This window comes from Fomitiporia mediterranea (assembly GCF_000271605.1).
Source record: "Fomitiporia mediterranea MF3/22 unplaced genomic scaffold FOMMEscaffold_12, whole genome shotgun sequence".
Classification (NCBI taxonomy): domain Eukaryota; kingdom Fungi; phylum Basidiomycota; class Agaricomycetes; order Hymenochaetales; family Hymenochaetaceae; genus Fomitiporia; species Fomitiporia mediterranea.
The window spans coordinates 30,521-56,687 of NW_006760397.1; the positions used below are offsets into that span (position 1 = coordinate 30,521).

At 34.2% G+C, this 26,167-nt stretch overlaps 3 protein-coding genes across 3 annotated transcripts; 2 read left to right on the forward strand and 1 right to left on the reverse strand.

The window, feature by feature from the left end:
- Positions 1-567: 567 nt before the first annotated feature.
- FOMMEDRAFT_170410 (uncharacterized protein) lies at positions 568-1,770 on the reverse strand (the record flags this gene model as incomplete). The annotated part of the gene is made up of 6 exons (XM_007270160.1): positions 568-640; positions 701-770; positions 828-1,071; positions 1,131-1,342; positions 1,400-1,584; positions 1,657-1,770. 6 exons carry the CDS (start codon positions 1,768-1,770, stop codon positions 620-622), a joined length of 846 nt encoding a protein of 281 aa, XP_007270222.1. The 3' UTR covers positions 568-619.
- Positions 1,771-3,000: 1,230 nt separating this feature from the next.
- FOMMEDRAFT_170411 (uncharacterized protein) lies at positions 3,001-4,785 on the forward strand (the record flags this gene model as incomplete). Its single annotated transcript, XM_007270161.1, has 2 exons — positions 3,001-3,450; positions 3,509-4,785. 2 exons carry the CDS (start codon positions 3,001-3,003, stop codon positions 4,742-4,744), a joined length of 1,686 nt encoding a protein of 561 aa, XP_007270223.1. The 3' UTR covers positions 4,745-4,785.
- A 221-nt stretch (positions 4,786-5,006) lies between these two features.
- On the forward strand, positions 5,007-6,171 carry FOMMEDRAFT_160410 (kinase-like protein; the record flags this gene model as incomplete). The annotated part of the gene is made up of 4 exons (XM_007270162.1): positions 5,007-5,371; positions 5,425-5,765; positions 5,821-6,036; positions 6,089-6,171. 4 exons carry the CDS (start codon positions 5,007-5,009, stop codon positions 6,169-6,171), a joined length of 1,005 nt encoding a protein of 334 aa, XP_007270224.1.
- Between the last annotated feature and the right edge of the window lie 19,996 nt (positions 6,172-26,167).

Here is a 26,167-nt window from a genome sequence, read left to right on the forward strand (position 1 = left end):
GGCCCCAAGCTTCATCGATCCGTAGAAGACTTCAACTGTCAGCTGATGGCTGGAAGTCATGGAACGCGCCCACATCACCTCATGTACTGTGTCCACATAAGTCCAGATAGACACCTTATTCATCTTTCATGTGCTAATGTGAAGGAACTGATGATTATCCGCTCTGGTGGAGCTGGAGGAAGGGGGTAAAAGGTGATTTAACACAGAGCACGCAAAGGAAAACTTCGCAGAGGCAGCGAACGAAACAAGGAAGCAACTTAGCTATGCATAACTGGTAAGGTAGTATGGAGGCTATATGGAACTTCTTGTCTGTGAAGAGCCGGGCAGGAAGGACGGACACTGCGAAGTGTTACGAACCGTTAGGGTTTGCTCGTGTAGACCGCAGGTCTCAGTTCGATTCCAATTCATATACATAATACATCTTACAAAGCCAGAAATTCTACTCTACTGATTTCCGCTGTAACACTAATGGTAAGTCTATTAAATATATGTCGATACAAGCTTCAAGGCGATAGAAAGACAGTTGGCTTCTATTCTATCAATCTACCAAAGAGAACGTAATCAACGAGTCCAAGAGATAATTTCAAGTGAAATGTGGCGGTCCTCTAAATTATAGCATTCATTCATCATCGGACTGATTCTGTGAGAAAATGCATCACGTATAAAAGGGAGATCATTAAGAAAGCAACGTCAAGCTTACCGGCAACTCTCTTGTCTCCTCTTCTCCGTCCTCATCGAGAAAGTTCCATGGTGCTTCGACCAGTTGCCATCTAATCATTGCTCTGGTGGTCAATGCATGTGCTAGTACTAGACTTAGTTTGACTTACTCTTCGGTGAGCTCAGTCTCATCTTCATTAGCACCCGGAGCTTGTTGCCTCCTTCCAGCACGTCTTCCGACTTCCTTGAGCTGATATAATGGCGCAAAGACGGCTTCGGAATTAGAGGCTCTCTGAAAAATTCCGGTGACACCCTTTGCGACCCATGATGCAGTGAGTCCAGCTCCGGCAGTTAATCCCGGAACAGTCGGGACAGGAACATCTACACGAAGGCTGATACTGACAGTCTCACTGCCTATTTTAAAAAATATCAGCACAATATTAGTGGTATGATTATAGGAATTTCATATTTACTCCTGTCAGAAAGGTAGAGAGCATAAGCGGGGCAATTGTGAACCTGTGTCACAATATGCCGTCCTTTCACCCAATCAGATATCCTCAATTGTTCCAGAAGCTCGTGAGGGACTCTCGTGATGCGCTGTCTATACATAAGGAGGAGCGCTCCACGATGTCTACCGAATCGCCATTGTCCGCCTAGCGCCGGTTGGACAGCACCGAGAAACGTCCTGAAATATAGTCGTGTGTTAAATGTATCCCTTCGTCGCAAGTCTAGCAGTACTTACGCATGTACATCGGGACCGAGGGTTACTGTTCTTGTATTCGTAGAATGTATCCGATAATCGTCAACCTCAGGTCCTGTCTCTGGCGGGTATTTCAATGTGAGGTCCTTAATATCTTCTTCTTGGTAGATATTCCCATGTTTTTCGAACTGGCCAGATCGCCTATCAACCAAGCCGTAGTCTCCTGGCTGTCACAGTGGAAGCAAATACGTGCAAGCGCGTGTGAGCTAGTGAAAAGAAAGTATTGGACAGGAACTTACTACGATGGGAAGTGATGGCTCCCAGCTTGCATATTTATCCGTCGCACTCTTAACGAGATCGATATACTTCCGCGATGCCCTTTCTTTCTTCAGAAGAGTAGGTATCCACGACATGGTAATGGATGGTCCAAGATGAAGGCTGGGATACATTCAAAGCCCTTTTATATGCGATCAGTCCGGCCTGTAGATCACATCCGATTCGAGCCGTGAATCCCTTACAGTCTTTGATATGCATGGTTGACCGATGTACAGGCCAGGAACAGCCCCGTTGATGATCCATATCGATCATGGGAAGACCAGGAACACTTAGCGCTTGTTGGATAGCCTTGCTGTCTTTGAAAGTAATGTGGAGCTCACGGAAGTGGGCCCAGAGACATTGTTAAGGCGATGAGCGGATGATTTTGCGATAGAAACGCGTAGGATGCAGCCATGACAACGATTCGTGTCCGATTACGTTAAGTGGGTCCTAAATTCTGTAGTCAAGCATAGCCGCGTTCGCACGACTTTAACAGTGTATTGGAATTAGATATGGGAAACAAAGCGGGGCAGTGACTTCAGAAAGGTTCGAAGTTACCAGAACACACCTGTAATCGCCGATGGTCGCAAGATGTTTGTGTATAGCCTCTTTGAAATAGTGATCATGCGTGTGAATGCAGGACTTCCAGCGTCAAGCAGATACTAAATGTTGAATCGCCCGTATGGAAGTATTTAATTTCGAGTCTGGACGGGCCCACTGTATTAAACAAGGACATAGAAGACCACAAGCCTTATGGGGAGGCAGTGATTAGACTGCGAATGATTGGAAGCCATGGCATTCATCCAGATTCCTCAAGCGCCGAGTCCGCAGCAAGCATTAATAGAAGTCGCATTCCTCCTTCATGTGCCAATGTGAAGGAACTGATGCATATCCGTTTCAGTCGGGAATCAGGTCGTAAGACCCCGCAGCCTTCATCACATCGGATAAAAAGTGATCGAACGACGCGCGTACAACGAAAAGCTTCATGAAGGGGCAGTGAACAGGACAAATGAGAACTGTACAATTAAAGCCATTAGCATTGGTGCATAAAGGACCAAAATAGCCGGGCGCCATTTTCTTTTGTGCAGTTCGGTGTTTGGAACTTTGGACGAACAGCTGTGCAATCATCCATACACCAGGTCTACGTTATGCGCCACTGATACGAGGACTGTGCTCGTAGATGGTAAGTATGCTGCGGACAGGCCTAGGGAAGATATTTCAATCATGCGAGAGAAAAGTTAAGAACTGCGGCGTGAACTAGGGATGCACGTGACTCGCAGAGTTTATTCAGAATATTTCGTGAATTTTCCCTGCTGTTGTCGACGACGATGAACGCAAGATGGGTCTGTCGTGACCTGCTCCTCCTTCGTTCTATTTCTCGTCCTCGTCAAAAAGCATACCGTCCACCTGGCTTTCGATGTATTGCGACGGTCCAGTCGAACCCAGCAGCTGATGTTGCTGGTCCTCCCCCTCCATTAGGACGGTTGCTGCAAGATGACGTTAACGACAAGCGTGCCACCACTGCGGACTCTGCTACTAATGGAGCTAGGTCCCACTCTCCTCTATCCGATATTTTTGGGGAAGAGGCGCGAGAGGAGTTGGACGAGCAGTCTCTTACTCGAGCAACCCAAGGTCAACAGGCAGAACAACGTGCCAATCGTTTTCCCTGCGTATATATCCTTCCGGAAGTAAGACTGCTCAACTTTCCGGGTATCCTTTCCCTTATACGTGAATTGGAACGACGGTTCGGAAGTGTACGAGAATTTAAGATTCTACGGGTACGGCCTGCATTAGATTTACATCTTCAATCCCAATTTTCTCTAATCCAGGATGTAGGATAAAGATTCGCCAAATGCATACGTAAAAACTTTATTTGTCATCTTCCGGGATCAGGATAGCGCAAAACGTCTCGACCACGTTTTGCAGGGTAAGCAATCGGGGAGGATAATGGTACCGGCACCAACAGACTGGGACGATAAGAAGGACCTTAACGGTGGTGTTGGCCTAGAGGATATCCAGCCTTTCTTACGTCCTGCGGACACTGGATCCGCGGAACTGGTCACTGTGACCGATCAAGACAGGCAAATGGAGAATGTCGCTTCAAGTGTAGTAGAGAAGATTTTAGCAGAGACTAATACGAACGGTTGGAAGGAAGGCACTCCTCCCGACAGCGTAGACCTATGCGAAGTGCGCATCGAGATGCTTAACGATGGCTTCACAATCGAGCCTATAGCACGCGACGTATTGAGAACTTGGCAAACGAGAGAGCATAGAATTCATTCAGCTCGTGCGTTTGCCCGATGGGGTGGATTTTATCCGCACTATCTGTTCTCACCGTATTCGGACGAAGAAGGTCAAATAGTGCTTGGTGGGAAGGTCGTGGATAATCTGGAGGAACTAACGGAAAGACAGAGGCAGCAGGCGGAGACAGTTCGTCTCGCGACGAACTCGATGCGAGATGCGCTTGTTAGTGCCAGGTTACGCTTGAAGAACAACGACGAACCTGACCACGGCTTGGTGGAGCGTGATGGTCGGCAAGTCGTCTTAGACTGGGAAGCAAGTGCAAGTCTAGGATCTGTCGAGGGCACTACAGCAGTCTCAGACATCGACGCGACACCGGTAGAAAATGCAGAGGGCTCAACTAGCCGAGCAGGTGGAGTTTCAACATCTTTCGAACCAAATGTGCCAGTAACAGAGGCAGAAGAAACTCGCAACGCTCGTCAATTCCTTACCAGTTCCGACGTGCGATCAGAAGCAACCACCACATCGTCAGACGAGAAAACTGAAAGAACGATTTCCGAGAATTCAAAACCCTCTTCCTCTCAACATTCACCAACGCCATTCTCAAAAGACGCGTCAGTTTTGCAGGAACCCGAGTCCTCAGAAAGAATATCGCAAGCGACACCACAACAGAGTTTATCACCATCAACACAATCGATGAACGCCTCCCAAGACGGTGCCCGCGCTGCACCGGCAGAGGTTATGAACAACCGTACTCGTAGAGCACGGAAGAAAGCAGAGCAAGAGCGGGCAGGGTTCAAGGCGAAGTTGCTTGGGTGGTTAGGACGATAGTTAAACACTTGAACACACGCATTTTATAGTGTAGTTATCATTTAATATCCTGGCTCTAATCACTGCATATACATGTATCGACTTTGAAACACTTCAGATCACGTGCTTGTTGTGGGGAAGAGTTCAAAGGTGTCGAGTATAACAACATTGGAGAATCCAGAACATGCAAATTTAGTATGGCATCGACAGTGCACTTGGAACGGTGCTCGCCTTTTTTACACAACTAACTCAGCCCGAGCCGCTCGCGTTCTGACTGCACGCCATGTTCTACTGTCCTCCTACACTCCTTCGACCTACCTTATCGCCCTTTCTCAACGCCAGAAGAATTGCCAATGTTCTCAATATCTGTAGACTCACACCTAACTATCTAAAGACCTCTTTGCGCCCCTTCAGTAACACTATTCCAAGAACGTCTGCCAATTCTCCTGCTTCTCGGCCTACATATCAAGTTAGCCAAGATCTGAAAGAGCTAAAGTGGCCAGAAGAGAACCGTGCGTCATCCGTTGATGAGTGCGGTGGATTCTATCCAGTACGACTTGGAGAAACCTTTGACGAGGAACGATTCGTCATTACAAAGAAGCTCGGTTGGGGTGGCTTTTCGAGCGTATGGCTAACAAGGGACTGCAAGTGCGTGCTAGAAATTATCCTTCTTCATAACCTACTGACGAGGATAAATTAAGAGACGATCGTTTTGTTGCCCTTAAAATCCTGTCATCGCATGCGTCAAGGGAAATAGAAGCAGGACGGCTTAAGGAACGTGATATTCTTCGAAAGGTCTCGAGTGCAGCTCCTTCTCACCATGGGTATCAACACATAGTCCATCTTCTCCATGAATTCGAATTTGAAAGTTTTGCCGGTCGTCATATTTGTTTCGTCACAGACGTTTCCAGCTATAGCGTCCCAAATCTGCTAAAGGAGCTACCAGACCAGCGACTCCCACTGAAGTTTATTTTACGTCTTACAAAGCACGTTTTGAAAGGTCTCAAATATCTGCACAATGAATGTAAGGTAGTTCATTCCGGTACGTCTCGCACAGTCTCGGCTGCTCTTAATAACTGACTTGACCATCTGAGTAGACTTAAAACCTGGAAACCTTCTTCTCTTGCTGTCTGATATAGATACGGTCGTCATGCATGAGCTCATAGAACGACCGCCCACACTTTACGAGTTCCCAAAGACAGTGCTGCCAGACGAGCTTCCATTTCATCCAGTTGTCGCCTGTCCTCTTTTGTTTGACTTGCCTTCGAACCAAGACACTAGATTTCATTGGGTCATTACAGACTTAGGGCACAGTGCGAAAATGTAATGGCACCTGAGAATAGTCCACTAAGGCTAGATGTTTAGCCCATGTGCAAGACGAGCATCTAAGCAATATCATTCAGCCATATGCTCTACGTGCCCTAGAAGTCATTCTTAGCCTTGAATAGGATCCTACTGTTGATATTTGGAGCCTTGGATGCATGGTACTGATCTCTCCTCCTGCTAACCAGCTCTGAGATGTTATACTAAGTAAGCCTCTTAAGATGTACGAGTTTGCAATGGGCACATAGCTTTTCACACCCAAAGCTACTGACAGTCTATCTTGTGATATTGTCCATCTTGCACAGATGACTCTGCACACTGGTCAAGAACATAATGAATCTGTATTGAAGCAATACAAAGGTCAAAGGAAGCAACTCAGTCTCAAAGGTGTGTTACTCCACTTTGACACTCAATGACATGCTCTATTAATTGTCCCACATTTAGATGTGTTGAAGTGCACAACTGCGACTTTGGAAAGTACTGGGTTTGAGTCTATTGTGTCCAAAATAAACGAATCCAGTATCTTGAATAATGGTGCTGAGGAAGTTTCTGCATTCATCAGGCTAATATAGTCATTCTTAGTGCTTGATTCTAATGAGAGACTGAGTGCTAAAGAAGCTTTGTGTGACCCAGTTTTTGAAAATATTTAATAATTGTTCCTACTTCTCTGAACCCCTCTCATTCCCATTCCCTGTCTCTTCTAAATACAGTAGAACTTGTCTATAAGCATACTTGTAGACTAGTATAACTTGTTAATACACATGAAAATTTGAGTCCACTATAGTAGTAGGTAGGAAATTAGGGTAACATTAAGTATAAATACTAGTAGGCATTAAGTATAGTACTTTGAGGCTAAGATCTATTGATAGAATGCTCAATTACAGCCTTTTTCAAAAAGGTTGTCACATGTGTGAAACACATGATTTTTGTCAGTGAAAACATTAAAACACAAAAAATATTATATCTCAACAAATACTCAGTTATTCTGAGTCATTTACAGCTGTTTGCAAAAATATTGGCTGTAGTATAGTTTACATGATTTTTTTTTACAAAGTTGCAAAATACAGAAAAAGTACTATAACTCACTCAAATCTTGATAGAGTTACTTCAAATAAGTTGCTAAATTCATGTTTCTAATAGTAGAATATATTTATCAAATTAGTTTTTAATTATCTCTTTTTCTTGTCTTGTGAAAACTGAAATACATAGATTTTAGCTGTTTTTCCTTGTATAAATTTTCCTAGTCTTAAATCTGAACATATAGACTTAGAAAACTGTTTATTCTAGTCAGATACATTAATGATTAATTTACATACTAAATTTACTATGAATAGATTACTTATTCTGTTTTATTGAGAGAGGGCTAAAATGTATAAAACTGACTATTTTACTCTAGTTTCCCTCACAGTTAATAAAGTTTTTTCAGCCTCAAACTGTATTCTTAAATTAAATATAAATGTATTAGAGTAGTTTACAACAAGTTTCATGTAAATATGTTCAAAATTGAGTTCAGAACAAATAGAGAGATTTTAATATAAGTACTCTACTTGTTTTATTTGTTCTAAGCTCAATTTTGAATATAAACTACTCTAATACATTTATATTTCTTAACTAAAAGTCTTGTCAGGTCCTTCTACAAAGTTCAAGATCTCTAACTTGTCTCTATAAGTGTATACAACCTACTGTTAAGTGTGTAGTACAACTGTAGTACTTAATTACTTACTCAATTTCTAGAGCTTTTACTTCTTTACTCTTAGTACTTTCTTATTGTTAGGACTGTAAGGAAATGAGTACTCATTTCACAACACAGCCAATCCATTTCTCACCCAATATGGTAACTTGCACCTCTTTTGTATAATAGCCTCTTAGCTTATATTCTCTAATACACAACACTCTGTTAATTCTTCCTAGCCTCTAATGTGCCTGTTGGCTTTACAATATTTGTTCTTATTATTTCTTTAATCTTATTCTTAAGTTTCATTCCTCACTTTACTCTTGTTATTTAGTTATTATAAAAAGTAGTCTGTAGATACAGTAGTTCCTTAGTTTTTTGACTCTTCTCATATTCCTACTTATTCTCCTAGTATAAATCCTAGCTAGTAGCTTTGGAAATATAGTTGGTTTAAGGGCTACAGGTCTACATTCACAGTTTGAGAGTGTTATCAACCTAGAGAACACATCTCCTCTAACATAAGAGTTAAAAAACTTATCTCTACCTTAATACTACTCTTAGTCTAAGCTACTACTCAATTAATATCCTTCTAGTCCAAGCTACTACTCAACTATCCTCTTTATCCAATCCTACTCTCCTTTGAGTCTAAACTACTGTTTGATTCATTTCCTGTATATAGTTAGAACTGTTACTCAACTTTCCCTGACTCAAGCTACTACTTAGTTACTCCTCCTACTCAATCTGCCAAATCTGCCAAATCCACCAAATCTGCCTAATCTAAGCTACCACTTGATTGGTTTACTTAAACTGAGCTACTACTTGTTTGAGTATTCCTTACTCCCTTTATAAATATACCTTTTACTTTCTTAAAGAACTATTAAACTAATTTACTATTAATTCTATATTGTCCCTCACTCATTTGTTACTTTATTTTCTATTATTTTATACTCTACTCTCAAGGTTGTATTGTTACTATCCTTTGCTCTCTTTCACTCTTTCAAGTTTGTGTGTTGTCTTTACAATTTATATAGCTATACTCTTTCTAAATACTTTTTAACTTACTACTTATAAAGCTCAGTCTCTAGCCTTTGTTTACTAGTTGATTAGAGCCTCTCTTAAGTAGTAACACCTTTAAGGACCTTACAGTCTGAAAGTCTAGCATTGTCTTACAGTTATTTAGTGTTATTAGATAAGAGTCACTAGATTGTGTTTAGAACAAAGTACATATAAGTAGCTTAAGAGTTTAAAACTGAAAGATCAAAGTTGCCTAGGTAGTAAACTAGCTGAAGGAATGTTTCCTAGAACTTATACATTGTTTATAATCATTCACACTAGCCTCTAACAAAGACCTAAACGTTTTAGAGCTTGCTCAAGCATTTGAAAGAGTATTCAGTACTTTAGAAGTTAATTCATTAGAGCTAGCCTTAGGAACAATGTTAAATCCTTTAGGAAACTCTCCTACACTCTCCTATAAGCCTGTACAGCTCTAGTAAAGTGTATATATATACTTAGACATGAATTCAGTCTCTCAATTAATTACAAAGGCTACTAGTCAAGCTGTTACTGTAGTAATACACTATACTCCTGTTAGAAACCTTAGAAAGATTACTACTACTCTCAGAGAGTACAAAGGAGGTAAGAATTATTAGAACTTTAAAAGAGAATGTTTACTATATATCCTTACTAATGAAAGAGCCTTCTATAACAGTAAAAAGAAGATACTCTTTGTACTTTCTTATTTAAAGGAAGGGACAGTTACTATATAGGTAGAAAATTAAGTTACCTAAAACACAGATGTTGAGGGCAAAATTCTTTACACACAATTATTCTAAGAGTTTATAGAGTAACTAGAGCAGTCATTTAATAACCCTAGTAAGAAAGAAACTGCTATTCAGAAGCTCAGACAACTCAAGCAAGGAAATCACTCTATAAATGTCTTTTTCTATCAGTTTAAGAATCTTAAGACTAAAGCTAGACTGAGTAGTAAAGTATATGACTCTATATTAATTGATTTACTTTAGTATACTCTTAATCCTAAAGTACTTCATTAGTTAATGTGTCTATCACTAGTCTTAAGTACTTATAATGAATAGAAAAAGTATGTAATTCAGATTAACAATAATGAAACTTAACTCAGAGAGACTCTTACACACAGAGGACTCTCTAGTAGTCAATCTGACAGCTGTCTGTACTTTAATCTTCCTAACAAGGCTTACAACTCTCCTCAATCCAATTTTACTACACATTTTAAAGCTCTAAATGTACAGACAAATTCTTAATCAATCTTACATTCTTTCAGGTTGACTCCTAATAGAAAAACATTCTTAGAAGCTAGAGAACTAATAAACATCTCAATTAACAAAACTAAGAAAAATTAAGCTTGTTACATTTGTAAAGAGATTAGTCACTTTACTAGAGTTTGTCCTTCTTAGTATTAAAAAGTTAGAATGATTCTTAGAGTTATAGGACCTAAGGAAAGGTTTGCTTTTGTAGAGACAATACAGAAATTAAAGGAAGGGGACTTTATAGATAAAGAATCAGATGAGGAACAGATTGAGGAAGAGGAGTCTTTTGTTAATCCTTAAGTATAAACACTGTATTGTCTGAGAAAGAGTTAGAACAGAGTTATTATTATGTAAATAATTAATACTAAACATCTGAATCAAATATAGACAATTATTGTTTGTATTATAACACTCTAGACAGTAAAGACTCTTATTTCTTTGATGAACCTATTAATTCTAAAGTCTGTAAAGAGGTAAAAGGTGTAGGAACAGTTTTAAGTATCCCTTATAGACTTGTAGGCTCAGTTTCTCCTAGAGAAGCTTTGTACATTTACTCTAACACTAGAAGGTAACTAGATATGTTCTTAACAATTAAAACAGATTATAGACTCATTAATACACATACTCTAATTGATTCAGAGTGTACTAGATTATACATAGATACAGGTTTTATTAAGAACAACAAGTTAATAATATATCTGTATAAGAATCCCTTCCTAGTCTTTAATACTAATAGTACAAGTAATAATAAAGGTCTCCTAAAGGAATATGTTAAAGTGGAACTCTCTGTTAAAGTACATACAGAGACAATTTGTCTAGTAGTCACTATATTAGTATTAAGTAATATCTTTCTAGAATATGATTGGTTAAACAAGCATAATCTAGAGATTAATTAGGGACAAGGTATTGTGTCCTTTACTAGATGTTTAGACAGTTGTTCTATGTTCTTGAATGAACTAGAGACATATTCAAATGTTCTAGAGTACCTAAGGAGAACTGATAATAATCCTACTCTAGTTTTTATAATCCCTTATTATCTGAAAGTATACAAGAATGTATTCAGTAAAGAATCCTTTAAGTAATTACTAGAGTATTAATCTTAGGACTATACTATTAATCTAAAGCCAGATTTTAAGACTACAGATTGTAAAGTGTACTCTCTAACTCTTAGAGAACAAGATACACTCAAGGATTTTATTTCTGAGAATCTGACTTTAGAAAGGATTTAATATTCAAAGTCTCTCATAGTATTACCTTTCTTCTTTATTAAGAAGGAGGATGGATCTTTAAGACTAATCTAAGATTACAGAAAGCTTAATAAAGGTACTATTAAGAACAAGTACTCTCTACCTTTAATTTAAGAGATTCTAAATAAGGTCAAAGATTCTAAGTACTTTACAAAGCTTAATATATACTAGGAATACTATAATATTTGAATTAGAGAGGGTAATAAGTGGAAGACAGCTTTTAGAACAAAACTAGAATTGTTTAAGCCTACAGTCATGTTCTTTAGTCTTACAAATGCTCTTACTACATTCTAGGACTTTGTAAACAATATCTTTAGTGAATTAATTAATAAGGGATCAGTTGTTGTCTATCTAGACAATATTCTCATCTATTCTAAAGATATTAAAGAGTATAAACACTTAGTTTAAAGGGTTTTTACAATTCTATAAGAGAATCACTTGTTCCTTAAGCTCTAGAAGTGTGAATTCAAAAGATCTACTACTAAGTATCTTGAACACATTATTAGGAACAATGAGATTCAAATGTACTAGAAAAAAGTAAAGTCTATTAATGAATAGTTAGAACCAAAGAACTTAAAGCAATTACAACAGTTTACTGGTTTCTGTAACTAGTATTAGAGATTCATTAAGGACTATAGAAAAATAGCTTGTCTACTTACTAAACTAACTAGGAAGGTTCTATTTACTTAGGGAAATAAGTAAAGAGAGACTATAGAAGAGCTTAAGAGACAATTGAGCTTACAGTCTGTCCTTACAATTCTAAATGAGTATAATCTCTTTAGAGTAGAAGCTGATTCATTTAACTACACACTTAGAGTAGTCCTTTCTTAAAAGTAAAATAGTGTATAGTGTCCTATAGTATTCAGATCTTAGTCTCTAAACTCTGTAGAGCAAAATTATAAGATCTATAATAAAGAAATGCTTACTATTGTTGAAGCTATTAAGAACTAGCACTAGTACTTGTTAGGAGCAAGACAAACCTTTAAAGTATAGTTTAACCATACTAATTTGACATACTTTAAGACTCTCTACAAGTTAAACTATAGACAGGCTTACTAGAGAACAGAACTAGCAGACTATAACTTTGTTTTAATATATAAACCTGGAAAAACACTTGTAAAAGCAGATACACTGTCTAGAAGTTCTTAATTTAATAAGAGAGAGTATGATAACAAAGATGTTACTTTTATTAAAGACTCCTAGTTAAGAGGAATAGTGTATACAGATAGTAAAGTTATTCTGTAAAAGATCTAAAACACTCAGTAGGAATTATTAGACAAAGGAGAGGAGTACCTAGCTAGTATACTTATTAGAAATGACTATATGTATAGGAATTTAAAGATATATGTTCTATTAGACCTTGTACTAATGGTTCTGAAGGAATATTATGATTCCCTACTTGTAAGACATTTAGAGTATAGAAAGATGCTTGAAATGATTCAGAGAGAGTTTTGGTAGCTACAAATGAGGACAGACACTAAGAAGTATGTTTAAGACTGTAATAAATGCTAAAGAACAAAATCCCTACACACTATAAGACAAAAGGCATTACATCCTTATAATACACTTACTAGACCTTAGTAGGTAATATCTGTTGATTTAATTAGTGAATTGTCTGAGTCTAAGGGATTTAACACTATTTGTGTTATTGTAGATTGTTTCTCTAAGCAAATACATACTCTTCCTACTACTATAAAGGTTATAGCTAAGGGAATGGCTAGACTGTACAGGGATCAAGTCTTTAGACTCTATAGATTACTTAGGAAGATTATACATAATAAAGGACTGTAATTTAATACTAAATTCATGAGAGAACTTTACAAAGCTCTTCATATTAAAGGGAATCCCTCTATAGTATATTATTCTCAAACTGATAGTCAAACTGAGTATATTAATCAAGAGATAGAACAGTATCTTTACTTGTATGTTAACTATAAACAGTCAGACTGGGCAGAATAGATTTCTATAACTGAGTTTGTATATAACAATTAAGAACACTCTACTACAAAGTTCTCTCTATTCTATGTCAACTCTGGAAGACACTCTGTGAGCTTTAGATTGGTTTTGACTAAAACTAGTACATATTTAGTTGAATAATAAGCTAAGTATATTAAAGATGTTTAGGAACTTGTAAAGAAAAGTCTAGACTAAACTGTTAAAGTTATGAAGAAGTACTATAATTATCATTCAGGCCCCTCTATACAGTACAAGTTAGAAGATATAGTGTGTTTAGACTCAAGGAACATAAAGACTACTAGACTTATTAAAAAGTTTGATAACAAGTGGTTTAGTCCTTTTAAGATTAACTCAAAAGTTGGAGCTAGTACATATAAGCTTAAACTACCTTAAGGATAGTTGATTCACTTAGTGTTTAATAAGATTCTGCTCAAACTATATGTTCCTCAAGTCTTTAATATTTAGAAGGCCTCTCCTCCTCCTTCTCTAAAACTTATAAAGGATAAGATCAAATACAAAGCTGAGACTATTCTTGACTCTCAACTCTATAAGGGAAAGCTTTAGTTTCTTGTCAAATGGGTAGAATACTAGGAAGCAACTTGGCAACCTGAAAATGACCTTACTTATACTCAGGATACTGTTAGGGATTTTTACAAAGTCTATCCTAGTACTCTAAGACAACTGAACATTCTAAAAGGAACCTTTAAAGACTTTAACACTTTACTTAAACAAAATAACCTCTAAATTCAGGTGTCCAGGACATACAACCTAAGGAGGGAGGTAATGTTAGGACTGTAAGGAAATGAGTACTCATTTTACAATACAGCCAATCTATTTCTTACCTAATATAGTAACTTATGCCTCTTTTGTGTAATAGTCTCTTAGTTTATATTTTCTGATACATAACACTCTGTTAATTCTTCCTAGCCTCTAATGTGTCTGTTAGCTTTATAATATTTGTTCTTATTATTTCTTTAATCTTATTCTTAAGTTTCATTCCTTACTTTACTCTTGTTATTTAGTTATTATAAAAAGTAGTTTATAGATATAGTAGTTCCTTAGTTTTTTGACTCTTCTTGTATTTCTACTTGTTCTCCTAACATAAATCCTAGCTGGTAGCTTTAGGAATATAGTTGGTTTAAGGGCTGTAAGTCTATATTCACAGTTTAAGAGTACTATCAACCTAAAGAACACATCTCCTTTAACACTTATGAGTCAGCTCCTTTACTATAAGTGTACTTGTATCTATAATAATATGTAGCTTAAGAATAGTAGTAGATAAATACAGAGTAGAGATTAATAAGAGATAAGTCTCTAGAATGAGTGAAAACAAATTTACTAGCATTTTTAAGAGTCCTATCTAGATTCTGAGCACATTCAAACTCTTTAAACATAATGTACAAAAAGTAGTTAGTATAGTTTATTTGAATCACATGTTTATTTTAAACAATAAGTAGTAGCTTGTCCAAAAAGTAGCTTTATACAGTCTCAGATTTACACTGTTACATAATCAAAAATTTCCTTTAATTAAGCATTCTATTAATAGATTTTAGCCTTAAAGTACTATACTGTTAGGAATTGTAAAATACAGTAACTAAGTTTGGAAAGCCTAACTCAAGACTTGGAACCAAGTAGTTTATATATAAAACTCTATTAGTTATAAGTTTAGAGATTAGCCAGATTAACTAGACTACCTTTATTGTCCTACTTAGTAAGAACTCTAGCTTAGTATTATTAACCTTTAATCATTACTAATAGGTAATCAATCTATTAGTAGAGAGAGGGGACAGGAAGGAGTAAGTACTAAGTTAGTTAGGAAAAGGTAACAAAACCTATAAACAAGGTCTTTATCTCTCTAAGGTTAAACACATACTCTAATACAGTATTACTTAATAACCTTAACTAAAGACAAGTTATTTAGAATGCTTGTATAGAGAGAGGATCTAGAAAGAGTATAGTGTTTAGAGTAAGAAGTACAATAGAAAAGACTAGGAGAAAACCTTAAGAGATAAAGGAAAATATTATACTTACTTATAAGAGAAATTATATAACTAGCTAGGAACTCTTTGTACAAAGACAAAGGACTATTAAAGCTAGTAAAGAGTCAGAGCTAGTACTCTGAAGCTTTATACTTAAGGAGAACTAGTACTAGTGTGAAGGAAAGGGAACAGAGAGCTCTAAGGAGAGACTATAAGAAAGTAGTCTCCTTTATACACTTTACTTATACAGATAGGAAAGTAATAAAGTTATAAACATAAGGACTATATGAGAACAATATAAGGAATACATGAGACAATCTAGAACTTTAGTTGTAAGTTCTATGATTGAATACAGAAGTACAAAGATAAGGCTAGAAGTTAATAAGGATAATTGTCTCCTAAACTAAGTCTATTAAAGAAGACTTAGGGAAAGATCTAGAACATTAGTTGTTAGTTCTAGAGTGTACACAAGACAGTCTAGAACTTTGGTTGTAAGTTCTAGGGGTAGTACAGAAGCACAGCCTTTTATATTACAGAAGTCATAAAGAGTTATTAGAAGTCATAATACTCTACCTTATAAGAAAGTGTATTACAAACTAGTGTACAGGAAGTACAGGTTGAGTCAGACAGAGTTATAAGAAGACTATAGAACAATAGAAAGCTTTACTTTATAGGAAAAGTATTACACAGCTTACACAGTATAACTAGTTAGGAGGACTCATAAGGAGTTATTAGAAGTATGAGAGGAAGTATAAAAGACACAACAATATAGTAAAGGAGTCATTAGAAGATTAAACTAGAATACAAGAAAATACAAACTAGTGTTACAAGATTAATAGAAGACACAAACCAGTATAGTATATAGTCTAAAGGATTAGCTAGCTCTACTTTATAAGAATAACAGTAAAAGGAGTTACTAAAGTTACTAGAGTAACATTACTCTAGTAAAAGGTATATAAGAAGGCTAGTTTAGCTCTTAAAAAGATAGTTTTATCAACTTAAGTTATCTAGTACTTGGAAGTACTCTACTACTAACTTACTAGGCTATACTTACAGCTTGACTAAAGTAGGACTCCTCTACCCTCTTACTCTACAAGTCTACAAGTCTTACTCTTTATACTCTATTCTGTTACTATTTCTAAGGATTAGGACTAGTAAAGTGAGTATATTTTATACTTTGATAAAACTCTAACTTAGTTACAAATCTTTACTATTCTAGTAAAGCTCTAGTCTACTAAGAGGAACTAAAACCTAGAGCTAGTATACAAGTATATAAACTCTAATACTTACTTTATAATATTAACTAACTTTAATAATTAACATTTAAAGTAGGTATACAAATTACTCTACTACTTAAAACAGTTGTTAAGGTAAGTAACTTTCTTTTATAGTAAGAAAAGAAAGATTAATTAAGAAGTGCTACTAGTTCTTAATTACTTAGTAGCTTATACACAGGAACAAGTATTAATACTAGGAGGTATTAAAGGAATACTATTTTGGATACAGAGGGAAATTCCCTTAGACTCTTTCAAGTAAGGAAGAGTAGTATCAACTGTTACTTATATAGTAGGTACTCCTATCAATCAACAAATTTGGATTAAACAAATCTAAGGATACTCAGACTACTTATACATATTATAACAATATTATAATTTGTTACACAGTGTATTACTTGTATTAGAACAAGAATACTCAGATATTGTAAAAGTAAGTAACTTTTGTAATATTATACTAAACAAAGTTAACAAGCTATAAAAAGTGGCTTTGTATTAGATTAAGGAAAGGATTAGAACATTACACATACAATAACTAGTACTAAGTACAGACAGAAGCTTATTATTATACAGTTCTTTATTATCAAATCCCTCAGCTATTCTTATATTCCTACTATTTGTAGGAACACTCTTTGTTATATATACTTAGAGTAGGAGGAAGAGTCAATTAGGGAACAGTACAAGATTGGCTTAAAGAACAAGTTCACACTCTAACTACTCTTATTCAAACAAATTAGGGACCTATTATAGCCTTTAAGTTATAAGGACAAAGACCTGGATACAACAATTCTTAGGTCTTAACAGAATAATTAGGTCTACTCAAAGTTAAGACTTATATTATAGAACTATACAAAGGGAAATCACATACTTGTATAGTCTTATACAATCAGAACAATAAGGAGAAAAGTTAGAAGAAATATAATCAGATCTAGATACACAGAGTTTGAATATTTTTAACATTCATACAAAGCTATAGAAAATCTTGGACAAAATACAGGACCTTACTAACAGAGTACAAGAAGTACAAGTTGAATCAGGAATAGTACAAGTATTCCTAAATAGGTTAGTATAATTATAATTCAACCTAACTACTATATTACAAAATATTAGTAGAGAGGAACAATAAAGTGACAGAAGAGAAGGAAGTACTTCTAATACTTAATACCTTTAGAGACAAGAACATTTTACTTAGGAAGACACAGTCTAAGAAAATCAAGAAAGTGAACTATTAGGTTCTTCAGCTGAAGAAGAAGAGCTTATTAACATAATACAGGGAGGAATCCAAACATTTCAAAACTATAGTAGAATTAAAACACAACATCCAGATAGTCTACCAGAATCCTTTAGAAGCTTCTAAGGTTAGTCAGAAGTTATTACTTAGGAAGGTTAGACAGTTAAAGAAATTAAACAGTCTATGTTACTAGATACCTTTATAGTAGAAGGAATACTAACATTAGATTATTATAGTTGGTTGTATCAGACCTATTAAAGTAGTACTAGTTTAGAGTCAAGTTTATTAGACTCTTATACACTAAATTCAGAATCTAGTAACTAGAAAGAGAGTAATATGGAGGGAACAAGGAAAATCAATTTGAAACTGTCAAAGTTTTCAGGACAGAAAGGGGAAGATCTAAAAGTGTTTAAAACAAATCTGACAATACACTTTAGACATTATAACATTATAAATAATTTGGATAAAGTAGAAATAGTAATTTTATGCTTAAGAGGGAAAATAGTAAGTTACATGAATAGAAAGACTATATCATTTGTAACAGAAGGAAAAAGCTTAGTTCTAGAAATCTGGAAAGACTATAATACATTTTTAACTGATTTAAGAGAAGCAAGTAGAAAATACTATAATTCTATAGAAACAGCTCAAACTCAGATACACAATTTGAGACAAGGAAAACTAACAATTATAAAATACAATAAAACATTTAAGAGAATATTAGCCTACCTACCTAAGGAGTATAAACTAGGAACACTTAGAAAGAAACCTGTCACAATTCATTTATATAAGAATGGATTAAACTCTAGCAAATTACAATAGTTAGTTACTATCCCTAGTTATACAGAATAGACATTTAAGGAATAGACAGATACAGCTCTCAGTCTAGAGAGAGGAATAGTACACACAAAAACATTTAAACAAGAATACAAACCTTCTAGTGATTATTATAGAGTACTAATAGAAATTGACAGGATAACAAAAGGTAGGGAAATAGTATGCTTCAAATGTAGGCAGAAAGGACATATGGTCAGGAATTGTACTAGAAGAAATTCTTAAGGTAAAAGGCTAAAGTATAAATCTAACAAGAGGTTCACAAAAAGGAACACAGTAATTCCTGAAGAACAGGAAGCTTACATTAATAAAGAGGAGGAAACAGAAGGATCAAGTAAAGAGGATTTTTGATCCAGAGTTTAAAGGTAGTAGAGTCTTTAAACTCAGGTGTAGAGAAAAAGGTAAAAGAAACTCTATAAGAAAAGTAACTAACAAAAATCTACTAGACAGTACAAGTAGTACTCTATCCTACCTGTAAAGCAATTATATTATATAGAGGACAGTAAGTAACAATTAAGACTATGTTTGACTCAGGTACAGGATTAAGTACTTTATTACTAAAAATAGTTAAAGCTCTCAAGTTAAAACTTATAAAGAATGACAAACCTAGGGTAATTGTTAGAAATGCTAATAGTACAATTAATAAAGGAGGATGGAAGTATAATGCTTGAGTATAGTTAAATACTAGAATTAGTAATAGATAGTTCAAATTTACAATAATAGACACTTATAATAATAAGTGTTTATTAGGATCTGACTATTTAAACAAAGTAAAACCTTTGTTTAATTACTAAACAGGAGAAGTCAGAAGTAGTACAGGAAAGATCAAACTACTAGGCAAAAGTTGGGAAAAGAAAAGGAACCAAAATAGAGAGAAAAATGTAAAAGAATACTCTCAAATTAGAAGTATAAAGAAAACTAAAACAAAGAAGTTATTCTACAAACTACTTATACTATCAGATTCAGAATTAGATAGTAGTAGATTAGAAAGTCTTTAGTTTTCAAACAGTAAAGAAAGATATAGTAAAGAAAAAGCTTCTATAACTCCTATTCTAGTATTAACACTTATAACACTTATTAAAAGCTTAACAATACAGGAATTACAATAGAGCCCTTCAAGAACTATACTAGACATACAACCAGAACCTAGTATAGGATTATATTCATTAGACAAAGATATAGATATAGATGAAGAAATAACTACTTTATTAGACAAAGTAACTATTTCTAAAGAAAAGGTAATGTTACTAAAAGTACTTTAATACTAAGAACCTACTCTTTCTTAGTATGAAGTAAGAGTAGTTACCTTTTTTTAACAAGCATAGTAGGAGTGCTCTAAATACTCTCTCTTATTAAGACATTAAGCAAGTGTCTACCTTATATACTACATAGTAAAGTCTGATAGTCTGAGACATTTCAAGCACAGTAACTCTACATAAGGTAATTAGGGATTTCCTAATCCAGAGCACAATCTAATACTCCCCTTCAAGCATTAATTAAGAACTAGGACTGTATGCCTAATAGTTTGTTTAGATACTTGATCTGCAGAACATAGAGAGCTTTTGTAAGAATGTCTGCTAATTGGTTCTGTGATTAAACATAGTATACATTAATGTAATTGTTTTAAATATAATATTGTACAAAGTCTTTTCATAAATCAAGGTGTTTAGTGTGAGTGTTGTACATTATTTTGTCAGACTTTACAGTCTTTATTACATCTTGATTATTGTAATAAATCATAATAGGTGCTGATTCAGTCTATAGTACTTCTTCAGCAAATTGTTTGAGCCAAATGGCTTCTTGAGTAACATATGCTAGCACTTACAACTCTGCTTTGTAAACAGATAGTAGTACTAGGTTTTGCTATTTGCTTGACCAGGATATGGTTGATTTAGCTAATTGAAAGACATAACTGTTTATTACTTTATGTCCTTCTGTCATTCATCTGTCTGCATTATAATAGTCTTATAGTTTTAAAGTGTTTGTGCTTTCAAGTTGAAGCCAGCAATTTGTTGTATATTTTAAATATGTAAAGCAATGTTTTACTACTTTGTAGTAATGTGTTTAGGGCTTTTTTTGTAAGTAGCAGGCTAATTGCCCAGTAATATAAGATATGTCTGGCTGTGTGCAATCCACAACATATCTTAACAATTCTACTATATTCATGTATAGTATTGTTTCATTATTACTTTCGTTTGTATTGTACATATTGTTTGTATTGTTAGATAGATCTATTCTAGGAGTAATAGCTATTCATAGTGCCTTTTCATTTTCAAAGTAGTAACACTTGATTATACTTTCAATATAATACTTTTACTATAAGCTAATTATTTGTTAAGGTCTATCTTAGCTTATTTCAATACTAAGTAACTAATGTATTTTGTTACTGTTAGTAAATATAATGTGTTGTCTTAATGTATGTTTAAATACTGTTATTATAGTGATAGTTTTGCTAATAATCATAATATTGTTAATGTACATAAATGTTACAAGAATTGTTTTATTATTTTGTTTCTTATAAAATACAGTATAATTGTAATTAGCTTGTTCTAATCTAATCTTAAGTAGTAGTTTGGTAATCTTCTTGTACTATTGTCTACCTACTTGTTTCAATCTGTATAATACTTTATTTAAGTGTAACACTTGTCTAAGTTTAATATCTGTAAGTAGCCTGTCTAGTAGTAGTTTCACATAAATGAGTTTGTCCTCATTTAGTTCTCTGTAAAGATATGTAGATTTTACATCTATCTAATATATTTTGTAGTTCTTAGATACTGTCCAAGATAATAATAATTGTGTTAGTAACAGTATAGAGGGGACCTAAAGGCTTAACAAGAGGACCCAGGCTACAACTATCTTACACAACAGAAATACAGAATGTAAGCACTAGAACATAGTTAGAACTTGTAGAACAGGCAGAGAGAGAGAGTGAGACAAGAGTAGAGTATATAGAGTGAGCCTAAGAGTACAGGACTATCTAGAGTAGACAAGATTAAGACTATAGGACTAGTCTGATCTTGTACACTTATATATACTAAACTATACAAGAGTACTCAGAGAGTATAAGTTATTAAGAATGATAAGCTATAAAGAATGAAAGAAAGGAAGGTTAAAGATAAAGGTGTAAAGAATAAAGGGATAAACAAAGGGTAAGAGACTATAGAATGAACAAAGAATGAAGGAGTAGTTAAAGGAATAGAATAATAAAGTAAGGAAGGGTAGTAGTAAGAGTTAGTATGTATATAGTTTATAGACAGTGTTCTCAAGGGATGGAAGTCCCAAGTTCTAGTATAGAAGGGTACAGAACCCTTAGAACTAAAGGTACAAGAGTAGAGAACTATAATATTACTCTCTCTCTAAAACCAATTGTCCTAATTGGTAAACATTAGACTCAGTTAGTAGTTTAAACATAGGTCAGAACAGTAGGGTTTAGAAATCTGTAAGACAGAGTTAACATAGAGCACCTGAATGTAGTTAATAGAAGTCTTAGATTACCTTAGTAGTATGAGTAAGATTCTCAGCAGGTTTCTAAGTATATTCTTCAACTGAGTATCCCTTCTAGTAGATAAGGAACTTGAGCTTTCTGTGTACTAGCTTAGTATCTACTATGTACTCTACTTTACATTCTAGTTTAAAACTAATAAGTTCTAGTAGAGGTAGTAGAGGTTTTTGTTATAAAGGAAAACCTGGGTCATAGTACTAAGACAGTAGGACCTTGTTGAACACTGAGTGTATGTACTTTTATGTTACTAGAAGTTAGAGTTTGTAGACAGAGACACTAACCTTCTTTTTAATAATAAAGGGTCTAAAGTACTTGTTGTCTAACTTCTTTATTAAACAGTCTGTAGTCAAGTTAGTAGCTTCTAGTATAACTTTGTCCCTAGGCTAGTAATCCTTAGCTACAAATCTCTTCTGATTATAGTTCTACTTTATTACCTATACTACCTTCTTTAAAAGAGTTTGTGTATCTTCCCTAGTCTTGTGTATTTGTTCTACAAAGTCTGTTACAGATTCAGAACTACTGTTCTAGTTTAGAACTGTCCTCTAGTACAGATGTCTTTTATGATTAAGAAAGAACAGGGACTGTCCTGTTATAGAGTGTTACTAGTTATTGTGTACAAATTCTGTTAGAGCTAACCATTTAGACTAATTCAATTGTTAATAATTAATAAACATTTAGAGGTAGAGCTCAATCTCCTGATTGACTCACTCAGTTTGACTGTCAGTCTGTAAGTAATATGTAGTAAAAGGGTTCTCTTAAATTCTAAGAAGTACATACAAGTTCTATATGAATTTCAACTTGAATTACAGTCTATAATCATAAATAAGCTTCTGAGAGAGTCTGTACAACTAGAAAACATGATTCTAATAAATGTGTACTATACTTTTAGAAGTGAGTTCTATTCAGGTTAGAACTATATAGACTTACTTAGAGAATCAGTTAACAATTATATAGATAGTATTATAACCCTAAGACTTAGGTAGCTTACTAATCAGGTCCACTAAGACTTCTTTCTAAGAGTGATTCAGAATCTGATACAAATGTAGAAGAGCCTAAACCCTTGTTTAGTAAGTTTTAGTCTATTAGTATATATTATAACTAGTTATATACTTTAGGATTTCTCTCTACATTCCTAACTACTAGTAGTTTCAAGTAATGAGTTCCTACATTTTGTATTAGTCTGAATGTTCTACAGTCAGATTGTTGTAATAAGCTCAGACAATGTCCTCTTACAGCTTCTAATCCTTTAAAACATACAGTTAGCCTTTTTAGTAAACCTATTTATTTTTATCCTTCTCTTAATCCTTAGCCTGCTTCTCTAACTACTTTACTATAACCTAGTCCTGTGTGTGTCTTAGAGCTTACTATATACAAGTAACAAAGTCAACATTCTTGGATTTGAGTCAGATCTCTTAGATTGTCTTAGACACAAAATAAGAATTGTTTAGAAGAACAAGATTTTTGTTATTATTCTCCCTCCTTTTATAACCTACTTGTTTTAAGAGTAAATTAGTTTTTATCATTTGTATTCTAGGTTTATAGATTAGTACAAAGTTATAGTCCTATAGTTCTAACATCTAGTAGGCTTAGTAGTAGTTAAGCTTCTAAGGTGCTTAAAAGTACTAGAGATTAAGGTGATTACTCTAAATCTTAAACTTTTATACAGTACTAAGAAGATATTAACACTACTCCTTTAAGGAACAGACAATTGTAAGAAGTTCTTTATTATAAATAGAGTAGTTCTATTCTGTTATAGAGAGGGATTCTAATTAGAACACTATCAGACACTACTTTCTGTTAATAAACTAAGACAGTACTACTCTATTCACAAAGTTGGAAGAGTTAGCTTTAACTCAGAACTTGTTTACAACTGTCAGAACTGTTAATACAAGCTTACTAGTAATAGCCTACTTGAAGGACTCAAACACAGACTGTTACTAATTATCCTATTACTAAGGAACATCTTTACTAGTAAGATTATGAAGGGGCTGAGTAATAGTACTAAAGTCTTAAATAAAGTGTTAGTAGTAGTTTACAAACCTAAGGAATACTTAAACCTGTTTCAGGTTCTAAGGTTGTAACCAGTTCTAAACTGTAGTTACCTTTGCTAGATTTATACAGACCTCTCCTCTACTAATTACAAAGTTTAGATAATCTACTAACTCCTGTACAAAAGAGTACTTTACTTCTTAGAGAAACAGTTTATTATCTTAGAGCTATTATAGAACTACTTAAATTAGTTAGTAATAGTACTCAACTGTCTGAGTAAAGATCAGAATATTGTCCAGATATATACTAACATACTCTAAGTTAATCAGATTTGTAAGAATGTAATTTATAAATGACTAGAATGTTATAAACAAGTTAGTTAGTCTAAAGAACATTATAGTTAGTTTATACAATCTGTAATTAGTTCAGAATACAGTCTTCTACTCATCTCTGTCTTAGATCCAAATATTATTATATTCTTATTAAATGTTCAACTTAGTAAAAACCCTAAATGTATGTGTCTTATTAATAAGCTTCTAAATTAGAGAGAGTAAGTATTTGTTTTTAACAGTACCCTTATTAAGACAATAATAATCCTGAACTAGGTAGAGTCTCCTATCTTTCTTTTTAACAAAGAAGAAAGGGGAGGCTATAAAGGACTTTAAGGGTTAGATCCAACTATTCTGAATATTTTCCTAAAGGAACTTGTTAAGCACCTTCTACTTGTCTCTGTTGAGTAAGTAGACCTTACAATCCTTAAGTTAGAAACTCTTATTTAATTCAATTGTATAGTTCTAGGAATAGTGTTTAGGAAGCTAGTCAAATTCCTCTTTACTAAAGACTTTAGGGAACTCTTAGACAAAATCTAGTAGACTGAGTCTATATGTGTTTTAGAGTAGAGTTGTTCTAAAAGGGTTCTAGACTGGTTCTGTCTCAGACATTCTTTAAATTGACTCTATTCTACCTTAACTAGAATATGTGTTCACATATCTATCCTAGTCAAAGAAGAACAACTAGTCACCTTTATTAGAACTGTTAGTAATATTAGAAGTGTTTATATCTACTTAGAATAGTAGTGTAAAATAGTTACAAGACTTGAGACACTAATTAAACACAAGTGTCTACTCTAACTAGTTAATAGTAAGGTTGTAAGTCTTAAGCCATTTGAATCTAATAAAGATGTCTGTCTTTCTAAGGTTAGTAACTCTAAACTTAATACTTTCCTTATAATCCTAAATGGTTATCTATAGTTGGACAAACTTAGTAATCTAACTATTCTGGTTTAGGGTTCTGTCTACATTATATACTAGGATTAGAAGTAGAACACATTAAGTAGAGAGGTGGTGTTCCTACATGAAGGCCTTATTAATATACAAGCTAGTGTATCTACTGTTTACTAGAACTATTGTTTAGATCTGGAGGGATTCTAAGAAGAGAGCTAAGAGGACAAAGACTTAGAGCTAGTGTTTAAAACATTCTTAGATAAACTACTACTTGTTCTAAAGGGAATATATAGCTTGTACAGTCTTATTGTCTAAGAGAGTAAGTATATACACTAACATTTCCTTATTAACCTCTCTCTTTCAACAAGGACAGACTTATGTTCTTAACTATAAACTCAGCTAAGACTATCCCTACTTAATACTATAAACAAACTACTAAGTAGTAAACAGGGCTAAGTAGTGTTCTGAATGTTCTAAGATCTTAGAATGTAAAAGTGACAGGTTAGATTATACAGATTTAGACTCAGATAAAGTGTGAAGAGAAGAATCAAAAAAATCAGAAGAAATAAGAGAACTATCTACTTTTGTTTTCAGCTTTTTTCTTTCTAATAAATAATTTTGTTAATTTACTTTTTCTACTTTTTCTGCTTTTTTTACTTTATTTACTTCTAATCCTACAGTGTTTATTGAATCAAAAGTGGCCATTAAAAAATCCAAGTTATAGCCCTTCAGTACTATATTTACTGTTAAGCCTTTATAAAATCTTAAAGTATATAGTTAGAGTCTAAGAGTTCTGAGATAACTTTCAGATTTGTAGAAAAGGCTTCTTACTACAAATCCTACTTGTTACTCATTATTACTCTAATGACCTAACAAATATACTATTACTTCTGTAAGTAGTCCTTAATCTAGTACTCTAACTTTCTGTAAGT